This window comes from Gopherus evgoodei, chromosome 2 (genome assembly GCF_007399415.2).
Source record: "Gopherus evgoodei ecotype Sinaloan lineage chromosome 2, rGopEvg1_v1.p, whole genome shotgun sequence".
Classification (NCBI taxonomy): domain Eukaryota; kingdom Metazoa; phylum Chordata; order Testudines; family Testudinidae; genus Gopherus; species Gopherus evgoodei.
The window spans coordinates 94263127-94282633 of record NC_044323.1 but is presented as its reverse complement, the minus strand read 5'-3'; the positions used below and the strand labels follow the sequence as shown (position 1 = coordinate 94282633).

The window sequence follows — 19507 nt, the reverse complement described above, 5'->3', positions numbered from 1 at the left end:
ATGAAGCAAGAGGGAAAGGAGGCAGCAGCACCACAAGGACCCAGGCATGGCAGACTCAAACTGGCTGATGCTGCTCATTACACTCACTATAGCTGCTGATGCTCCCTACATAGACAAATGCTTTTGGAGCAGACAACAAGTACAGGGAGGCCCACAACGTCATGCGAATGACAAACAACAGGCCCAGAACTTTGGCATGAAGAAAGCTATATTTCTGGAGCTTTGTGAGCAGCTTGCTCCAACCCTCCAGTGCAAAGACATGCATGAAGGCACCCATGCCACTCCAGAAGTGGATTGTTATAGGCCCCTGGAAGCTGGCTACCCCAGACTGCTACAGGGCTTTGCCAACCAGTTTGGTGTTGGGAAATAGACTGTTGGTAGAGTGGTTGGCAGACATTTCTGAGGCTATCAGGCATATGGTTTACCCAAAGTGGTGGGCATAATAGATATTCCTGAAGTAATGGCTGGCTTTGAGAGAATGGAGTTTCCAAACTGTGCTGGGGCTATTGATGGGACTCCATGTGCCTGTAGTTTATCCTCCTCAAGGAGCACATGAGTAAATGTGAGCCCTTGTGGACCACAGTGGCAGATTTATGAATGTCTGTATGGGCTGCATTGGAAATTTCATGTTGACAGGGCTTTTTGCTGATCAGGAATCTACATTCATGGACAGGCTGGGACACTATTCCCACCAAATGACATTGTCATGAACAGAATTACCATCCCCACCATTATTCTAGGGGACGCTGCATGCTCCCTTTTGCCTTGACACATGAACCTTAAGAAGCCATGGCAAAAGGTTTAATACGTTCTCAGCAAGCATAGAATGGTTGTTGAAGTGTTTTTGGCAGATTGAAGTCCTGTTGGCAATGTCTACAGACCTGTTTGGATGCCAGGGTCAGCCATGCTGTGCACATTACTGCGCTCTTCACAAGCTTTGTGAGACTTTTCTTCAGTGGACCTGACAGTGAGGGGCCACTGAACCAGTACACACAGTCAGAAAGTGCTCTACCATTGCTGGAGCTGGATGCACCCAGGCAACGGACGTCAGGGATGCTTTGTGCTCCCTCACTATGAACTTGCCTGACCCAATGGAAGATGGGCTCATTGATTTGGGGTGGAGGGATAGGGGCTTGAGTGCCATGCAATGTATTTATGGATGATATGACCTTTTACAAAATGGGGGCAGGAGGTGATTGACTTCTTTATTTGAATCCATATTGTGATTGAAGTGTTGGTTGCTGTACCTAACTGTATAGGGGAATGGTGTTTGCTTATTAATTCCTAGATGTCCCTGATCATATGATTACCTTTATTGCTATCACTGTGTGACATCATACAATGTGTACTTAAAATGATAACTTTCTTGGAGACATAAGCTTTATTTATAAATGTCTTAGAAAAGTATAACGTTCCCCCATTGCCAGGCAGGCCAGCTGCCATTACTACAATAACACATCAGTAACAACAGAACCTTACAGGGGACAAAAAGTGATGCAGCAGAAGCCAGTACTCTTGCAGCCATTATTGAGATCAGCTGCTTAAACAGTTCTCTCTGCTGAGGTTTGGCCTCCTCCCTTAGCTGCCATTCCTGGTCCAGAAACTGCAAAGCAAGTGCCTGTCCTCAAGCCCCACAGCCAGCCTCAGCCTTTCTTCGAGCCATATGTCCCTCTGGGTTTGGTACTGGACCTGATTGGTGGCCACGGCCAGATCTCAACTGTAGATTCATCATGGAAACACTTCCTCTTGGAACAATCTGTAAAGCTATGTTGGGCCAGGCTTATACTGAACTGTGGAGGTACAGCAGCCACTAGAGGTCAAGGAGCTTGGAATATGACAAGACACAGAGGAGTTGGTTCAAATAGCCCAGTGGAGGAGCACAGAAAAAAATCCTTGTGGAACTTCAAGGACATCAAATGTTACTTTTCCATACTGAACCTCAGTATATTATGAGAGGGATGCTGCAGACCACAGAAGCTCCCCAGACACAGCCTGGTTAATCGCAGCAACAGAGGTGCAGAGGCAATGGTAAGTTGTAAATTCAAAACTGTTTTTTGTTTTCTAAAAATTGCAGAACTATTTGTGCTGGGGATGAGAGGTGGGCAGTCAGTGGTCATGTTACAAAAGCTTTTCAAATCATTTCAGGCTTGTGGTGCCCGACTGGCAAAAGGAGATGTTATTTCAACCTGCTGGTGAGAAAATTGCAGCATATGCAGCCAGTGTATTCAAAGTGACTGAACAACACACCTGAGTGGAAGGACCTGGACACCTACCAAAGTGGACCTGGAACATATGCCCTTCCCCAAAATGTGACCACTTATCTGGAGTTCATGCTGCAGGAGAAGTTTGCATCTATCAGCATCTGGGATTGGGCCAGATGTCACAAGGGAATCAACAGGATTTTGTGTTAGGTTCCACCTGGCTGAACCTAGGATGACCAGAGAGCAAATGTGAAAAATCGGGACGGGGGTTGAGGGTGGGGGTAATAGGAGCCTATATAAGAAAAAGACCCAAAAATCAGGACTGTCCCTATAAAATCGGGACATCTGGTTACCCTAGCTGAACCGGATATGATTGTATGCGAAGATGTAACTTCACTGCCATGCCTTTCCCCCCCACCCTGCACATTTCTGGACTCATTTTCAAACCCCAGCTGTATTTGAGGCAAATTATTTTGTCACCTATAGACTGCCTGGACTACCTCTACCTGAATGGACTGGATTTGTGAATGGATTTCTACCTCCTTTCCGCACAGTTCACTGTTTCCAAGTGGCTCATTATGCTGCTGTGTGGTTACAGAGTGGCAAACTTACAGGAATGGCAGGGGAAGGTTAGCATTTTTAAGAAGCAGGAGTGGCCTAGCAAAAATCTGCCAGGCATTTTTGCTGTTTATATTTCCTAATAGCCATCTCCATGTTAGAGGGAGGTGGGGAACCGTGCCCCTGGGATACAATCTCCTGTTAGGGGATACATGCTTCTAGCGAGGACTTCTAATAACTTTTGCATTGGTTCATAGAATGGAAATCCACCCTATTACTTTATGAAATGGAGTCAGAAACTTACCAAGCTCTGGAGTGGCTTCTGACCTGTGTCGGCTGCAGGCTCCGAGGCAGGCTGTTCCTTGGAGGGAAGGCTTCAAACAGCTCCTCTGAATATGGCCCTAGGATGTGCTGCTACTCCTGTGGCAGAACCTCCCAAAGGACCCTTTTCAGCAACAGCGTCACTTTGCTGGCCTCACTCCGTCCCAGCTGACCAGCTCATCCTGCACCACTGGCTCTATTCTCGGCACAGTGCCCAGCACCTGGTGAAATACCTCATAAAACGGGCACAATAGTAGTGAGTTGCCAATGGTGCAATTCTGATCCCTGGTTTTCCTGTACTCACCCTTGAGCTGTTTAAGCCACTCCCTATACTGGTTACAAGTCTGACGTATTTGCAATGCTGCCAGCGTCTTTACTATTTGCTGGTAATGCTTGATCATTCTAGTATGCTTACTGTGGTTCTGCTGGCTTTGCACCAAGGATTAAAATCTAGCTGCGCTTCCATGACTGTGAAGCTACGTGCTTTGCAAAAAAGGCTGGTCAGTCTCCATTGCAAATTCTGAAAGCTTTCTGATGGTGCATTTGCAGCTCTCTAGTCAGAAGCCAATGGAAGGGTAAATGCTGGCTCACTGAGCTGCTGCAGTACACCAAGTGGGGTCAATTCCATTTTCATTGGAGTCTCAACTGAGGATTCTTGGGGTAGAGAGAACTAAGGAAGCTGGCCCATGAGATTGTGGGATACTTTTGGCCAGCTCCCAGGACACAAGTCAAGCAGGATTGCGTTGACATTGCAACTCAATAGGTCTTGAACCCTGGTTCCTGACTTGGTTTGGCACCTCCAGCCCCACAGGGTCCTAGGTCAAGGCTGAGAGATTTGTATGTAGATTCAAAGGGGAGATTTAAGCTCAAGCTTGAGTCCATACCCTTAGTAGCTCCTGGTTTGCTAGAGATGCTTCAAATTATGAGTGTATGGACAACTGTATGCACTATTCCTTATAAAAGAAAGCACATCGGTGTGGTTCATATATAAATAACATCTTTAACACCACTTCATTTGTTCAGAATGGTTCTTTGAAAACTAAAATGCTTCAGGTTATAGCTCAAGTTACTTTGCCTTTGTTTCTTGTCAACTGATTTCATCCTGTTATAACTACTAACTTTTGTAACTCAGCGTTCTCTGTACTGAAATAAGGAGTCTATGTTGTTGCTGCTTGCTTCTCTCCTATATGCCCGGATACAATTTCCATTCAGCAGTTGAAGAAACAGCCTAAATCTTTGACAGAAGACTCAGGTTTTCAATATAGTTGGTAGCAAGGCTTCCTTTTCCTGAAATCAGATGCTTCCTTAGGTTGAGATTCACACATTTCCTGCCTCTCTACTGACTAGCTGTGCGCGCGCACTTGACTAGCTCACATGTACATCACGTGCTCCCCTTCATCAGAGAAAGTAAGTACTCCATCTAAATACATTGTGAATGATACTTAGCATTTATTTAGAAGAAAAATGAAACAGTCTGTAGTCTTTCCTACCTTGCTACCCTGTAGAGATGGTCATGCTGTTGAAGTTTGTTAAAGAAAAATCTCTGGGTAAAAATGACCTATTGACACTGTCTACATTAGATCCATTTTTCAATTTCATTGCATTGGTTCTGCTTCAGTTGTGTTTGCAACTTTGATAGAATGGTGGTGGACAGCTGCAAGGTAAACCCTTAACACTAGCGGTTGTCCTAGTGCTGGTAACAACAATGGCACTAAAAATGTGAACAGTGGATATTTTTCATAAGTCATCCTAGTGTAGAAAGGGCTATTGTTAGAAGTCATGCCAGCTTTGTGCATCTCTCTCCAACCTTGGTATAAAAATAACCCAGAAATTAAAAAAAAGTCTGGATTACTGATTTGGAGCCTTCATCACTTTTGGCCTAGGCATAGATCCTCACTTTTAGTGGGCTCAAAAAAAAAAAAGCTTGTCTGCACCTCTACTTGTACATCCCTAGTATTTTACTTAAAATACCTCACTGATCTATATATACCATGTTCCAGGAGAGCAACCAACAGCTCAGGCAGCAGGTTCTCCAGCCAATCACCTAATTCCCTGAAGAGATCTGCACCTCTCCCATGTTCTTCCTTTGAAGTGAAAAATAATATATCCTTTTGTTCTACAGTAGATTCCAGCCCTCCATAATTCAAGACCTCTTCATGCCATTTGAACTTGATATGTTAAAAATCACACTGCAATCTTCTCATTTGGCCAGCTAACTAAAGAATTCCCCTTTTTACTAACCTGACCCCACTGACTCCTGATCAGTTTCACTATGTAAAATAAATGGAAAAAAAGGAAATTAAATCAGGTTATCTTTATTCTGGTAGCTGTGACACTTCACTTGGCTTTGAAGTCTTAGGTATCCTGTGAACAATGGGTTAGTGACATCAGCACAGCAATACTAATATTCCATTATCACAAATTATGAACGTTAAATACACAAATTGAGTATGGTGACTGCCTGGCTTTGAAAAGCATTGAGTGACTTACAGATTTTAATATACTGAATGCTACTGAAGGTGTGGGATTCCAACATGAATGGTGAGTTAAGCTATTCCATCATAATAAAATGTAAAATAATTTTGTGATAGGCTATTTGATATCCAACGAGGGAAAACAAGGATAAAAAGGCTGAAGTTCTCATGGTATTTTATTTACAGGCTACTCAATACATCTTATATACAAATGGCTTAAAGAAATATCAACAGTAAGTAAGCTGAAGTAGCAGTTTCAGTATTTTAAATTGTTGCCCTAAAATAATTCCTATGATAAGAGTACTTAACCTTGTTCAGCAAAGATTAGTTTGAATTTAAGTCCAGCACTTAATTTTTAAATATGAAACAGTTTAGATCTGAATCAGTTTTCTGGCAATATATTTAATGGCATACTTAACTGCAGAGAACACATTAATACTGCCTCAAACAATTTTAAGCATTAACCAAAATGTTTCCACCAACATAATTCAATTGAGATTTTTCATCCTTTGGAGGGGGTTTGTTTTAGATTGAAGAGAAAAATAAAAATTCAAAAAGTTTGGGTGAAATTTATTTCCTCTACTGGAAATGAAACATGGGGCCAGCTCTTGTAGTTTGGGACCTAATGGAGTTTTTGCCTGAATAACAATTGCATGAAAGTTACTTGTGCTAGTTTTAAAAATTTGTTTTACAGCTTATTTATAAATCTCAGCAACTGATGAACCTTTAATAACTTTCTTCAGACTGGCACTAACTCCTGCTATAAATATAACAGAAAAAGGAATCTCAAAGCATCAATAGTTTACATTAAAACTCCTTCCACCTCTGTTTTTCATTAAGCAGCTGATGCTTAAGATGATAGAAGGTAATACTAATTAAATATGTATGAAAAATATAAATATGCAATTTTTAAAATGTATAAGTAATTTCCTAGCAATTACATTTGCATTTAAAGATCAGATTTAGTTACTTGGATGGGGGGGGGTATGCTGTAGGTTTTTGGGGTTTTTTTTTTTTTGCAGTTTCTTCTACTCAGGATTGCTTTATCCTAGGATCATGAATTTGTTTTTGTGTTAGTGTCTCCCTCTCCTTTTCGTTTGGCTGAAGTTATGTAATATCCTGCCTGTCATACTAGCACTATGTGTTTTTAATTTTTTTACTCCAGGTAATGCTGGAGACCACCTCATTCAAAATTAACTATTCAACATGTGATATATCCAGGATCAAATACTTTACTTTAATCTGGATAGTAGAGAAAAACACATTTTAATGTTGGGTCCAATTCTCTGCAGTACTTCTAGGAGGTGCAGCAGAAGATGTAATCCCAAGGGGATATGGGGCAAAGTAACTTTAAGCCATTTTTGCACTGCCCATATTCTGGGCACATCTTAGAGCAGCCACAGAGGTTGCTCTCATTTTTTGCAGCCTTCTGAGGGCTGAGTCATAGCCTGGGATTGCTAGAGAACTGTACACTATGGAGACATGACCTCCTTATCAGGGCTGCTTGTAAGGGGAGCGGCATAGGGCTCATACCCCAAAACTGTTCTGACCCTTGCAGGGTAGCAAAATGTCATACAAGGACGAAGTGGGAGAAATCTCTTGCCTGGGTTTTAAAAGAGGCAAGATTATTGGGGCTGAGTAATTCAGCCTGACTTTCTGAATTATTTGAACACTGTGGACCATTGGTTTTTAAATGTTAGGCCAGTATTGCTTGAACTAAAATTAGTAGAAAAATCACTGTGCAATACATATACCAGCAATGGCATGTGAATGGATTTGCTAAATCTTAATGCATTTGTTGCCAATCCATTTGGAAATCAGCTTTGTATCCTTTTCTAATTGCTTTTATTCTTATTCAGTCAAGATCAAAGTCTAAAATTAGTCAGATGTTTTGATATCAACCAATACATTAATATGCCAAAGTTTCTAACTACATGGAACACCTTAATTGTCACAGTATTTCAGTTCATAAATCAAACTGCTCTATCACTATTTATGTGGACAAGAGAGACTGGCTTTTTACATAAACTTAGGTGAAATAAGTGTATCATCTGGCTCGAAAATTTACCTCTACGTAGGAAGCTGTAAGAGGTATTTCTTCCTCACATTTTATTTTTGAAAGTCAAAATCACGTATTCCTGATTTGTTCTTTATTATCTACTTTTCATTTGGACTTACCTGCTTCTTAGTGAAGTCTCACAAGGCTTTATTTTTTTTTTTTTTTGAAGTGCAGTACACGTTAATATTTGACCATGCATTTCTTGCCACAAAGGTTGTATATGGATTTGAAAGCCTTTTGCCAGATTTTACACCTAAATTTTGCTAGATTTTTGTTGTTAAACCTGGCTTTTGTTTTAGCTGAGCATACTTTTATAAAAATGGTAAGATGCTGTAGCTGAACACAATGACAATACTAACACTATTCTGCTTGCATTTATTCTCTCCTTCAAAAAATACTAAGATGTGTTTAGCTCAAGAAAAACTATTCAAACACAGTGTCATTTTATATGAAGTGTTTAATTTCTTTTAAACACAGGCTATTCAGGTCACAAATATTTGTTTCCAGCTTAGCTGCTTTTATTTTCAGACAGCAGGACTCTCTAGTGTGGCTGATGGGAACTTGGATAACTATGAGATTTAGAGGGAAGTCTAAAGAGATAACTCACCATGATGCAGCTGCAGATACTTGAACACTATTTAGTTACATTTTAATGTTCTTCACACCCTATGCTGCAATAATTAGTCATAAATTAGAACCAGAATTTTAAATGAAATAGACAACTTTGGCTTCTAGTCTGAAAATCCAAGAAATCACTGACATGACTCAACTGGTAATAGTGTATGTAGAATTTTTACCTTTTTAAAAGTAATTAAACACTGTTACATAATGTATCAATTTATCAACTGGATAATCAGTTGGAAAATTGTATCCAATATGGGCTATTAAACATTCTTTTCAGTACATGGAAAATATAGCCATATCCCCCCTCTGCAGGAGAGAGAGGCTGCTGTTCTCAGAGGAAAACATGCTGGAAAATATAACTAATATAAAACTGGAGTGATGGTTTCTGGTAGCAATTTTAGCTACAGTAATTTTTGTTGTTGTTCAAAGACAGATTCAAATCAAGTATTACAATGATCAGTGGAACAGCTGAATATAGAAAGGATTAATTGGCACAATCCCAGTTTCCAGAAAATTTGAACTGCTAAATTTTCTATGTTGCATTAAATACTGGTCTTTAACCTTGGAGGCTTTCCATAATGCTCTTATATGTGGTAAAGAGGAGACAGCGTCAGCTTTCCACACAAAACTCATTAACTATTACCAATGACACTGAAGAAAAAGCTCTCTCATATTGTCTTCCTTAAAGTCAATTTTACCATCCATAGCTCTGTATAAAGTAGATATACTTATTTGGCAGAGAGACTACAGAAGTTAATAGAGCTTTTAGAGAAAAGTTGTGGGAAACCTACCTTTCTTTAATGGCTTCACATTGACATTCTCTCAGTAAATTCAGTTTGGGGATGGTCATTTCAGTGAAGAGAAAACTTAGTATACCTACTAAACTGGCTTAGCTGACAAATGGCAAATATGCCACTTTAAAATGTGCTCTATCCAAGTTGCCTATAATTATCTGTTTTAATGTAGTGTATCAAAGTATTAGTCTTTGAATCAAGCTACAAAATAACCTCAGAGAAAGGGAATTTCCTTTCAAGAAAAATGTAGAGAATTTTTGCAGACCTTAAACTTACACGTTAAGGCACTTACCATTCAAGTAAAACAGTTTTGATACAAACATGTCTGGGAGATGGGGAAACATTTTACTACACCATCCTTTTTTTTTTTTTTTAAGGAAAAAAATAACATTGACCAAATATTTATAAAATTTTTTTATCAAGAGAGAGGTTGTGTTTTATTATCTGAAATGAGCACAAAGTACACCTTCCACAATAACACTGAAAGCAGTGCAAAGACTGACAGTGACCTTTGACTAAAGGTAGTTTGTAAAAAGAAAAATATCAAATAAATCAGTGCCCTGCTTTGATTGTTGTAAAATTTTTTACATTAAAGTTGGTCCAAACTTACAAAAAAAAGCACAAATGTGCATAGTTCAGAAGATCTGAAAGAGTGCCATAAAAAGCTGATGTCCCTAAATTTAGCATCCACTTAAAACTGCCAAAAATACAAAATAAAATTCATAACTAGAATTTGTGAACATGTACAATCAATTGATCTAGTTTCCAGACAGCATGAGTTTTAAGCAGTTTAAATTTTCCTACTGTATGCAAGACCCTTTTCCACATAAAAATAAAGCTGTTGAATTAACATTATTCAAGTCTACTGGACTGCTGCTTTAAACTGCAGCTAGAAAAAAAGTCTTTCCAGATAAAAATGATGTGCCTGAGGAAAAACAGATACTCAGTATGGTAATCCTCTGCCTCGCCCTCTGACTGTTGATGTGCTAATGTGTCCTCTGTATCCTTGGGAATATCCAGGTCCTTGGGCTGGAGAAGTCCAAGTTTGTCCATGTATGTGGCTAATGCCACTAGGGTTTTCTTGTAAATTACTTCCATAGCTATAGTTGTGCATCTTTGTGGACAAAGAATGAGTACTTTCCGACCCTGTGGAAGTGTCGCCACTGTTTCCCAGAACTGCAATAGGGCCATGGCTATATTCAAATCTATGGTCCTTATCTCCACTAAATAGCAGGGGACCGGTGTTGAGGTAAATGTCTCCATAACCAGTTACTGAGCTGGGAAATGGTTCTGAAAAGGCAGGAGGTGGAGGTGCACCACCAGAGTGAGATGAAGCAGTACTGTAGTTATCCAAAGACTGAATATCTGAATTTCCAATGAAGTTTCTCCTTTCCAGTGCCCCAGATGATCCACTTCCTATTCCATCATTACCACCATAATGGACAGAAGAGAAAGAAGGTCCAAAATTATCCTTGTAGTCAGTTACATAGGAGTCTCTTGCCTGATAATCCACACTAGTTGTTACTGGTTCCTCAGTTGGCTGAACCTGATGCTGAGAAAGCAGTTGTAGAAGAGCAGCTTTCACCCCAGCATGAGGATCCGTTCCTGAAGAGCTAGAAATAGGCAAATGCTGGTTTTCTGTCCGATAATCTAGGTCGTCTTCTTCAGTGAGAGGCGGTGGTTCTGGTGGCTCAGGAGGACGCTGGTCTGGGGGCAAAATACGAGGGCGTTCTTGTTCTGGTGTTAGGTTTAGAAGCCTCATCTCAGGCTGTCTAACCAAATCATCTTGACCTAAATGGATTAAAAACGAGAGCCTTAGAACAAGATCTGAAATTACGTTTGACAAATAATTACAATACCAGAAGGAGAAGAAAAAACACTTTGCAGAAGTATCACAAAGGTTTGCTATTACACTTCTTCACAAAAAATAAAGGTTAATCAACTAATTAAGTTTAAGAGTATCTGAGAAAAGGCATTTTGGAGACGCAAGGAGACACTGCCTTCAAAGGTTTTTCAGAACTGAGAGTTCCAAGATCCTCCTGCAAGCACATGTGATCAGCTAATTTGGGATAGGGGGGAGGAAGGGGAGAATCGAACAATATCCTTGAGGAGGTTGGTAACAACAGATGTTATGCCAGAAGGGGAGGAAAGTGCACCAAAGATGTAGGCCAAAGCCCATACTGACATGGGTTTTGGGAAAGGGACAGAGACTGCTACAAATGGTAATGGTTGAGATTTTACATTCCTTCACAATATTCTTCTACAGAGCTGCCAATGCTATTTAGTAACAAGTAAACCAATAGGCACTGAAGACATATGGCTGAAATACTAATTTCATGATATTCAAAAAAATTAGAACTCTGAGAAGCTCCATCAGTTAAACATTTCATGTGTACACAGTATGTATGGAAATCCTAGTGTTTTAATGAAAATTTTAAGTTGACCATATTAATTTCACAAATGGAAAATTTGCACACCCTGGTCAAGTAATTAAAGAAAGTAGGCATGGAAAATATTTGATGCTGTAGTTACTTAAACAAAAGGAGTTTACTTAAAGGGGCTCTGTTAAAGTTGGTAAACCTACAATTAACTAAAGGAGACCATCTATTTTTCCAATCAAAACCAGTTATTCCTCACACATCAGAAAAGCAAACAGGTATATATTAGACAGTAAACTTTCAGAGTTTTTTTGTTTGTTGAAAACAACTGTTTGTACAGCACCTGACTGGGGCATCTAGGTGCTACCATAATAATACGAACACCACAGTGCCAGTATAACTGCACATCTACACCTTTGAGTAAGTGTATGTACAGTATAATAAAATCAGTCACAATGAACTATGAAAGTTTTATAAAGATAGTAAGTGACAAAAGGAAATGACATTCCTTCTCACATCCTCAGTGTCATCACTCCTGTGCATGTTTTGCTAATGGGTATGGCGTAACCATGCATACATGGGGTACAAAGCATGTTGTTAGCTGTTTATCTCCAAGTCAATCTCTCTGGTGGTCAAGATATCTACTTTCAACATTCAAAATTGTAAGTACCTGCACATGAGTATAATGATTTGATCAGATGTGGGTAAACAGATGCTGGAGATACTGTGTCCTCCTGGTTATCAGATGCAGGAGTGCGGGGCTCTGGAGGCTGCCTGAGTTGTAACGACATTTCATTTCCTGATCCATTCTCCTTCTCCTCTAGTACAAGATCTTTTTGCTTTGTTTGCTGAGTCTTTATTAACTGAGACAACAAAACAGCAAATGCACTCTGCACAGCTGCCTGGGCAGCATCAGTCTCAACTTTAGGCTGAGTCAGCTGAGCAGGTGGCACAGCTGGCTGAGTGATTGCTGGCTGTTGCAAAGGCTCCTGTTCTAGTTGTGGAGGAGGCGGCTGTTGCTCTGGCTGTTTTTCACCTGCTGCCAAAATACCAGCAGGAATGTTTATTTTATCAAGTTGCTGCTGAGTCTCTGCATTTATCTTAATATTCAACACTTCGGCAAAATGTGCCATGCTAACACTTGATTTAGACTGTAGAAGATTTAGCAGGATTGCCACTTCATTCTGGTTTAACTGCTGTCCAGTGCCTGTTTTCACTAAAGACAAAAGGGAGTTTTAAAAGTGTTATTTAGAACTGTCATATTTCAGAGGCTCCAAATCAAGCTTAATATACCATGGCTGATATTCTTGGCAAAGTACAGGTTTCTGACAATACAGAAATGGAATGCTTTTACAAATTAATTACATTTAGAAGAGTATTAATAGGAAATTGAATAGCATGATCCAATACAGAGAAAATGACTTACAAAGGGCACGCCCACACACTAGACAGATGAGAAACATCATGTTTGAGCTCAATTTTCCACAATACAATGAAGCCAGGGTTTAAGGCCACCTGCCTTAGACAGCTGTAAGATTTCCAGTCACCACAAAGTCTCCTATCTTTGACATACTACATCCCTTTGCTTAAAAAGTGGCCATCTGCAAAACACAATTCCAGTCAGACCCTGACCCTCCAGATGCTTAATTTGTATGCTGTGACACCTGCTAAGGTGACTAGACAAACTGACCCAGAAGCTAATGAGCTAGCTGAAGGTAATGGTGTAAGTGCCAAACTACTGAGAAGGACAAGTAAAGTTCTGAGTAAGGTAGAAGACTGTTCTGTTGATTTCAGAGGTATGGGGAGACAGCCACATGAGAGCAGATGCATGGGTTTTAAGTCACCTACTCATTGCTAGCTTTACAGTTTAGAAGAACTCATAAAGGCACTTTATGGTGAGGCTTCTTATTTGTGTTATGAGACTTATGAACTTTAAACAGACAGAACAGGTCAAGGGTACACTCAAATACGAAGCAGGAATGGAACAGGAGCCCTTATTCAGGCTGTACCTACAGATTCATCATGAAAGAGAACACATAAACCTAGCAGCATGACCAGTGAGAGAAGAAACTTTTGTTATTTGGGAATGGCACAAAATCCTAATAATTCGAATTTCAATTCCAGATCTGCCAGTTGGTGAACACAGTAAAAGCCTAGGATCTTATTTAATTCTAATGGGGAAAATTCTCTCTTTATAGAAAAATGAAGCAAAGGCATCCGTCAGGTTGATATCAAATATTGGATATCAAAATTGAACTTTCACATGTGAAACTAGAAGGCTACCAAAGCAATGTAACTTCTGGCAGCATCCAATGAATGTCTCTGGACAGCTGGAATTTTTAAAAACTTCCTGTCCTCAGCATTTGACTCATCGCTAAAGCGGACACAGTTGTGAACAGACAGTTGTTGCAAAATTAAATCAGGCTGCTTGTTGATGTGCGCTGAGGTGCTACCAGCTAAAATGTAGCGAAGACCGGGGGAATTCAAAAACAAGTAACTTATTTTTATTTGGCAATGCACAGAACTCTATTCTCTCAGATGCTTTGCACTGTATTCTCTTGATGTATTAATTAACCACATAACAGATGTCAAGCCAGCTGCAAATTACATGACATCTGAAAATGGTCTGCTCAAGGACCAGGAACAGAAGATATTTCTCAGAATCCAAAATTAAAAATCCAGTAGACAATATGAATGAGAAAGAAAATTGAGGCATCTTCCTACCCACTTCAAAATTTTAGAAGACATCCCTATCATAGGGGAATTAAAATTCTTGGTGGAAATCATAAGTGAGCTCCCCACGCACTGTTAAGTTATAAAATGCAATTACAAGAGCTTCACATAAGAACCAGAACAGTAGCAAATAATTCAGGACAAATTTTTTTTTTACCCAAAATGAACAATGTTAGTGCTTTGTGCATTGTCATATGTGCAATGATTTAGTTTATTTAAATTTGGATAAAGCCTGCACTTGTGTATCAGCTCCTTAGTTTGCCCTATGGACTTGTGTATTTGTTCATTCAGCATGTACACACTCCTAAATCTTAGAACATAAACACAGACATTTTCAATTTTATACAGTACTGTCTCTGCTCCACCACACACTAAAATCCTGCTTTCGCCACCTTGGAACATATTTTCTTTTATACTTACACTTGTGCCAAGAATGACATGGGGCTGAATAATTAATTCTTGAGTTCTTTGGTTAATTTGGTATTAGATATTATTATTAATACAGTTAATACTCTATGAGGTGACAAATAACTCCAACCACTGGGACTCTTAATAAAATTTGCTAATCGTTAACATTGGACAAAATTTTTAGGGGATAAGCAGAATCTGAAAGTCTTGCCAAGACTTGAGGCTACTGTTGCAAAAGAGTGGCAGAAATACACTACTGGATTACAACAAAAAACAGGATGACCAGGAGCAAGAGGTGGTAAACTACACGGGTCATGAGAACTATATCATTACATCTCTGCAACATATGCTTGGAGCTATGGTCTGCTGTTAGAGAGCTAGCTGATTTGAGATTATTACTGTCCATAGAGAATTTAAATGAATGCACTACACATTCACACACTTTCAATTCTTGGAGCTCCCACTTTAGTGACACTATATTTTATACTTGCTTGCTGCATTACAAAGCTGTCTATGTCAAACTCTTATCTGTTCCTTTGTCAGCTGCCCCACACACACGACATACAGAATCTATACTTTAGAATGCAAGTTAAAAAACACCTTGCTTATAGTAGGGGCAGTAGTACCAACTCCTGTATAAGGAGACACCCCATTTGATTACGATTATAAATTAACATTTTCTTCCTAGTGGCTTTGAAGCAGTTTTTTGTACCACCAAGCAAGACACTCTAGGCTTGGTTTTCTGCTTTAATGAGTAGAGGTAGCTCACTAATTCTCTTGTCATTATATAGTAAAAGCTCCCTCATTAGCTAGTATCTCAGCTCAGCATCACCAGCTAGAAGAGACTTGCTAAAGCAGATGTACTTGGGAGAGGGAAGATCACTTAACATGGGGGAGGAATCTATTTGTTGTGAAGATGATGTTTGACTTGAAACCCTTTCCCTTCAATTTATGTCATGATCAGTGAGGTTGCTCTAGACTATGAAGAGTTGTACAATGTGAGTTACAGCAACTTCTCATGGATGGGGTATTAAGAAACCCTGAGGTGGACAATAGACCCCCCCCTTCCCCCAAAAATTCAAATGACTACTAGGCAGGTCAAGATATTTAAAAGCTTTGACACTGGTCAAGATGAAACTCATTATACAAGTCATACTGGGAATGCCTGACTGCTGAGGACAAGATAAATCTTTAGCATTTTTTAAATTTACACAATTTTGTTTCCCTTAAGAATTCCGAGAGCTTGCAAGATTTTGAAAGTGTTAACATCTAAATTTCTAGATGCATAGTCAGCAAGTAATAGACAATTTAAAAATGACAAAAAAGATTACTGACCAAGTGCTACACTAGAGTTGCCCTGAGTTGTGAGTTTGGAAGAAGTCTGCATGCCTTGTGGGGTGTTCGTTCTGCTATCATCCAGGCCTAAAGACAAATCCTTCCTAGGAATTTTAGCTGCTGTTGTGTCATCTGTCATGCCCATCTGCTTCTGCCGTCTACGTTTCTTACTCCACAGTTCATGACAATCTTGCCACAAAGGAAGGCTGTAAAGAAGAATGGTAAATATTCAGCATTATCTTTGTACAAAATATTAAAATAAATGCTCAATATACAACATCAGATCTGAAAAGGTGAGTTTGCTGGAATTCTGTGAATCCATACTCATAACAAGTGTGTAATGCAAGTATAATCTCAGAAGATGTTTGATAAACAAGTCCTCCTGGCAGAACAAAATGAATATTTATTTTCTCAGCAGGACAATGCTGTCTACTTGGATTCACAGAGTTTACAAAAAGGAAAGGGGCTCTAGTATAAGACCTCAGCAATCTGCAATCCTCTAAACAGTAATGCAGAACTTTTGCATTAAAATAGGGGAATAAATGCTTTCCCCCCCCCCCTTGTTGTTTGGAGACATTCATTCTTCTAAATACACTTGCAGGTTACTAACAGTAAGAAAGATGTACAGAAAGTCTGACTAACAAATCAAACACGAAACTAGGGAATAGTTCTCATTCATAGTACAGGAGCCACTCAACTTTGCAGTTCTCTTAATGGGACTGTTACTCATATCTGGCACATTAGGTATTATGTTTGTACTACCTGTGTTTTCTCCACTACACAATGAACATTAAATACACACTCCCATCTTGTATCATGTAAGCACTGACATTACCACAGGAAGTAACTTACTCCGGTGGAGGCATTTTAGACGGTTCCACATCTCGCAGAAACTCACACTGAAGAGCCTGTTCAGCTGTACAACGCTTGCTAGGATCCAAAGCAAGCATGTAATCAAACAGATCTAACGCAGCTGGTGGAATACTGGCAAGGAGGAGAGAAAAATGGGGGGGGTCACGTGTTATTTCAGATGCCATGTCTTTGTGCTATAAAACTTATATTTTTTTATTTTGTCAAGTAGAGTTTAATTGTATGATTTAAAACTTGGGCCTTATATTAATACATTTGTTTTAAAAGTTTTCCTTTTAACAAGGGTCTAATATTACTATATACTTGGAATTTAGCACAAAGAGATTTAAACTTTTTAATTGGGCTACAGACAATAATTCTATTGCTTTGAAGTTACACAAGTATAAACAGGATGATACATTTTCTTAAACCCCGAAATAGTCGAAGGAGAAAAGGCAGTTTTTAAAATAATCTTACAGATGTTTTCTGTAACTTTCATGTTTGTTATTTGCATGAGACAACTCCAATGGCATTATTTTAGGATACATGGCTTACAGAATTAGTCTTATATACTGAATTTATGACTAACAAGCCCCTAATGTTAGCCAATCACAATTAATGACTAAGTACCCCGAGCTGCTTTCAGCCATAGGGACAATGAGCAGGTGCACCCAGGCCCAAAGAGCAACCATTTCCAAAGTACAAAGCTGACAGGTGGCTGAAATATTTGGCTCAATTCCCCCTTCCTTGATACATATACACAGCTCCCATTAACTAACAACAATAGCAGCTCGGCATGTGTATCAAGGGAAGGATAGGAACTTCAGGTCACTTCTCTCTGCATTTGACTGAACCCAGAAACAAATCTTTCAAAAATACTGAAATTCTTAAAGGACCTAAGAAAACCTAATGTAATACAGATGGTTAAATGAAGTCTCCATCCTTACAAAGCAAACTCTTCTCTCAGTTTTCGACGATACTGCTTCTTTGGTTTCATGGTGTTGAAATAGGCTAACTTTATTACATCAGGCCAGACTGCAGGACAAGGACTCCCACAAATTCGGCTATACACCAAACACAAACAAAAAACAAAACAAAACCATCAGTATATGAAATCAAACACAAGGTGTGCAGCTGTAGTTTTATACTCACAGGCATTGTTAATACAAAGAAAACAAATTTTAGACTCCATGGACATATTCACAGGCTTCCTATGATCCATGGGCATGAAGTTTTTCATGAGTTGGAGAGGAAGCGTAGGTAAATATCCAGTCTTAAGAGGCCAAAGAATACCCCACTAGAAAAACTATTACCTCCCCCACACTTCTCCAGCACAGAGGCTCTTTACTGTGTTCTTGAAAATGATACAAGACTCCACTTAGCATGCTCAGGTAGCATCCCATGTACCCTAATGCATGGTCAGTTTCTTCCAGAAACTAGAATTTCTCTTTAGACAGGATAGAAATTTAAAGGGAAGGAGTGAATTTGGATGAATTTAGATCTATGATGTTTCTCTTTTTTTAATCTTGGTGTGGAAAGGAACTCTCAAATGACTGGAGTAAACAACACTCCATTGCTGACTAAGAATTTAGTTATCTGCTTAAGGACAGTAAGGAGCCTTGGGAGGTGGTGGCAGAGGTGAGATCTGGTGTTTGGTTTTTAAATTTAAGAAAAAGGACCAGGGGCTAAATTAAAAAAATTAAAACCATCTTTTGGCCAAAAGGGTCATTGAGCCAGCCCACCTCCATATATGTGGTTGCACAAGTCTGTCCCTTCCACTGGCTTTGTCTAGAGTAGGATTTAAAGATAGGGTGTTCCAATGCGTTAGCCACCACATTTTTCAAAAGTCTATTGTAGACCAGGCAGTGTAGACTTTAATACTAGCAAACCTGATGGAGTTAAAACCCAAGCTCTCCTCAGGCTTTAACTCAACAAATCTTAGCCCGTGTTGAAGGCAATGGGCCTCATCTACACTAGGCTTTTTCAAAAATGTTCGTTAGAAGGTCTTAGTAACATGTTATAACAGTACCCCTTTCAGCCTAGTCTAGACAAGGCCACTAAGTGTGAAAAGTAGGGTTTACACTTTGTGGGCTTCGCAGTCAGAAAGCTAAAGTTGCATAAATGTCTGGTTGATGCTGCAGCTCGCAACCTTGCAGATATTTGTTTTCAACTTCTACAGCAAGTTTTTCCTATAAATAGGGTGGTCTTGGGCAGAAGAGCCTACCATCTTTTATGGCCTTTGGGTTCCTGGAAGACTAGAAGTATTTTCTAGAGACTTATCTAGACCATCTTTAGACCACTGTGCCACCTTTGTGCCTATTTATATGATCTAAAGCATATTCTGAAAAAGAAGTTAAGTCTAGAGGAAAAAGTAGAATTGTCTTTTTCATGATTCAAGTCTATCTGTGGTCTTGAAATACTTGGGGGAAAGACTACCGGGGAAAATAATAAATTCACAAAACACTCATGATCACCTATGATGTTGGCAGAGGCATCAAAATATTAAAAGTGGCTAGTAAGTTAAAAATTGACAATGATATGACTGACAACTATTCCATTATAGGTGGTTTAGGTTCCAGTTAAAATGTGCTGGGAACAGTCCTAATGTATTAAATTATTAAATGTACAGCATCAATAGAGAAAAAATTAAGCTATGAAAAATTAGTTGATATTCTTTTGATATCAAAACAAATTTTTACAAATGACATCAATTCACTCTATACAAAACTATGTCCAGTTTGGTCAAGAAAGCCAGAACTGGAATGAAGTGCTG

General features: G+C 39.3%; 2 protein-coding genes across 3 annotated transcripts in view; one reads left to right on the top strand and one right to left on the bottom strand.

Annotated features, from left to right (window-relative positions):
• The window catches only part of MPLKIP (M-phase specific PLK1 interacting protein), a 60833-nt gene that overhangs the window by 39814 nt on the left and 1512 nt on the right, over nucleotides 1-19507 (top strand). The window lies entirely within an intron of this gene.
• Nucleotides 5376-19507, bottom strand: part of CDK13 (cyclin dependent kinase 13) — a 76752-nt gene continuing 62620 nt past the window's right edge. The window contains exons 11-15 of the mRNA XM_030551392.1: nucleotides 17682-17798; nucleotides 16738-16869; nucleotides 15886-16091; nucleotides 12080-12625; nucleotides 5376-10822 (exon numbers count right to left, since the gene is read on the bottom strand). Coding sequence (XP_030407252.1) covers nucleotides 9975-10822; nucleotides 12080-12625; nucleotides 15886-16091; nucleotides 16738-16869; nucleotides 17682-17798 — 1849 coding nt within the window. The 3' untranslated portion in view covers nucleotides 5376-9974. The remainder of the gene's footprint in view (nucleotides 10823-12079; nucleotides 12626-15885; nucleotides 16092-16737; nucleotides 16870-17681; nucleotides 17799-19507) is intronic.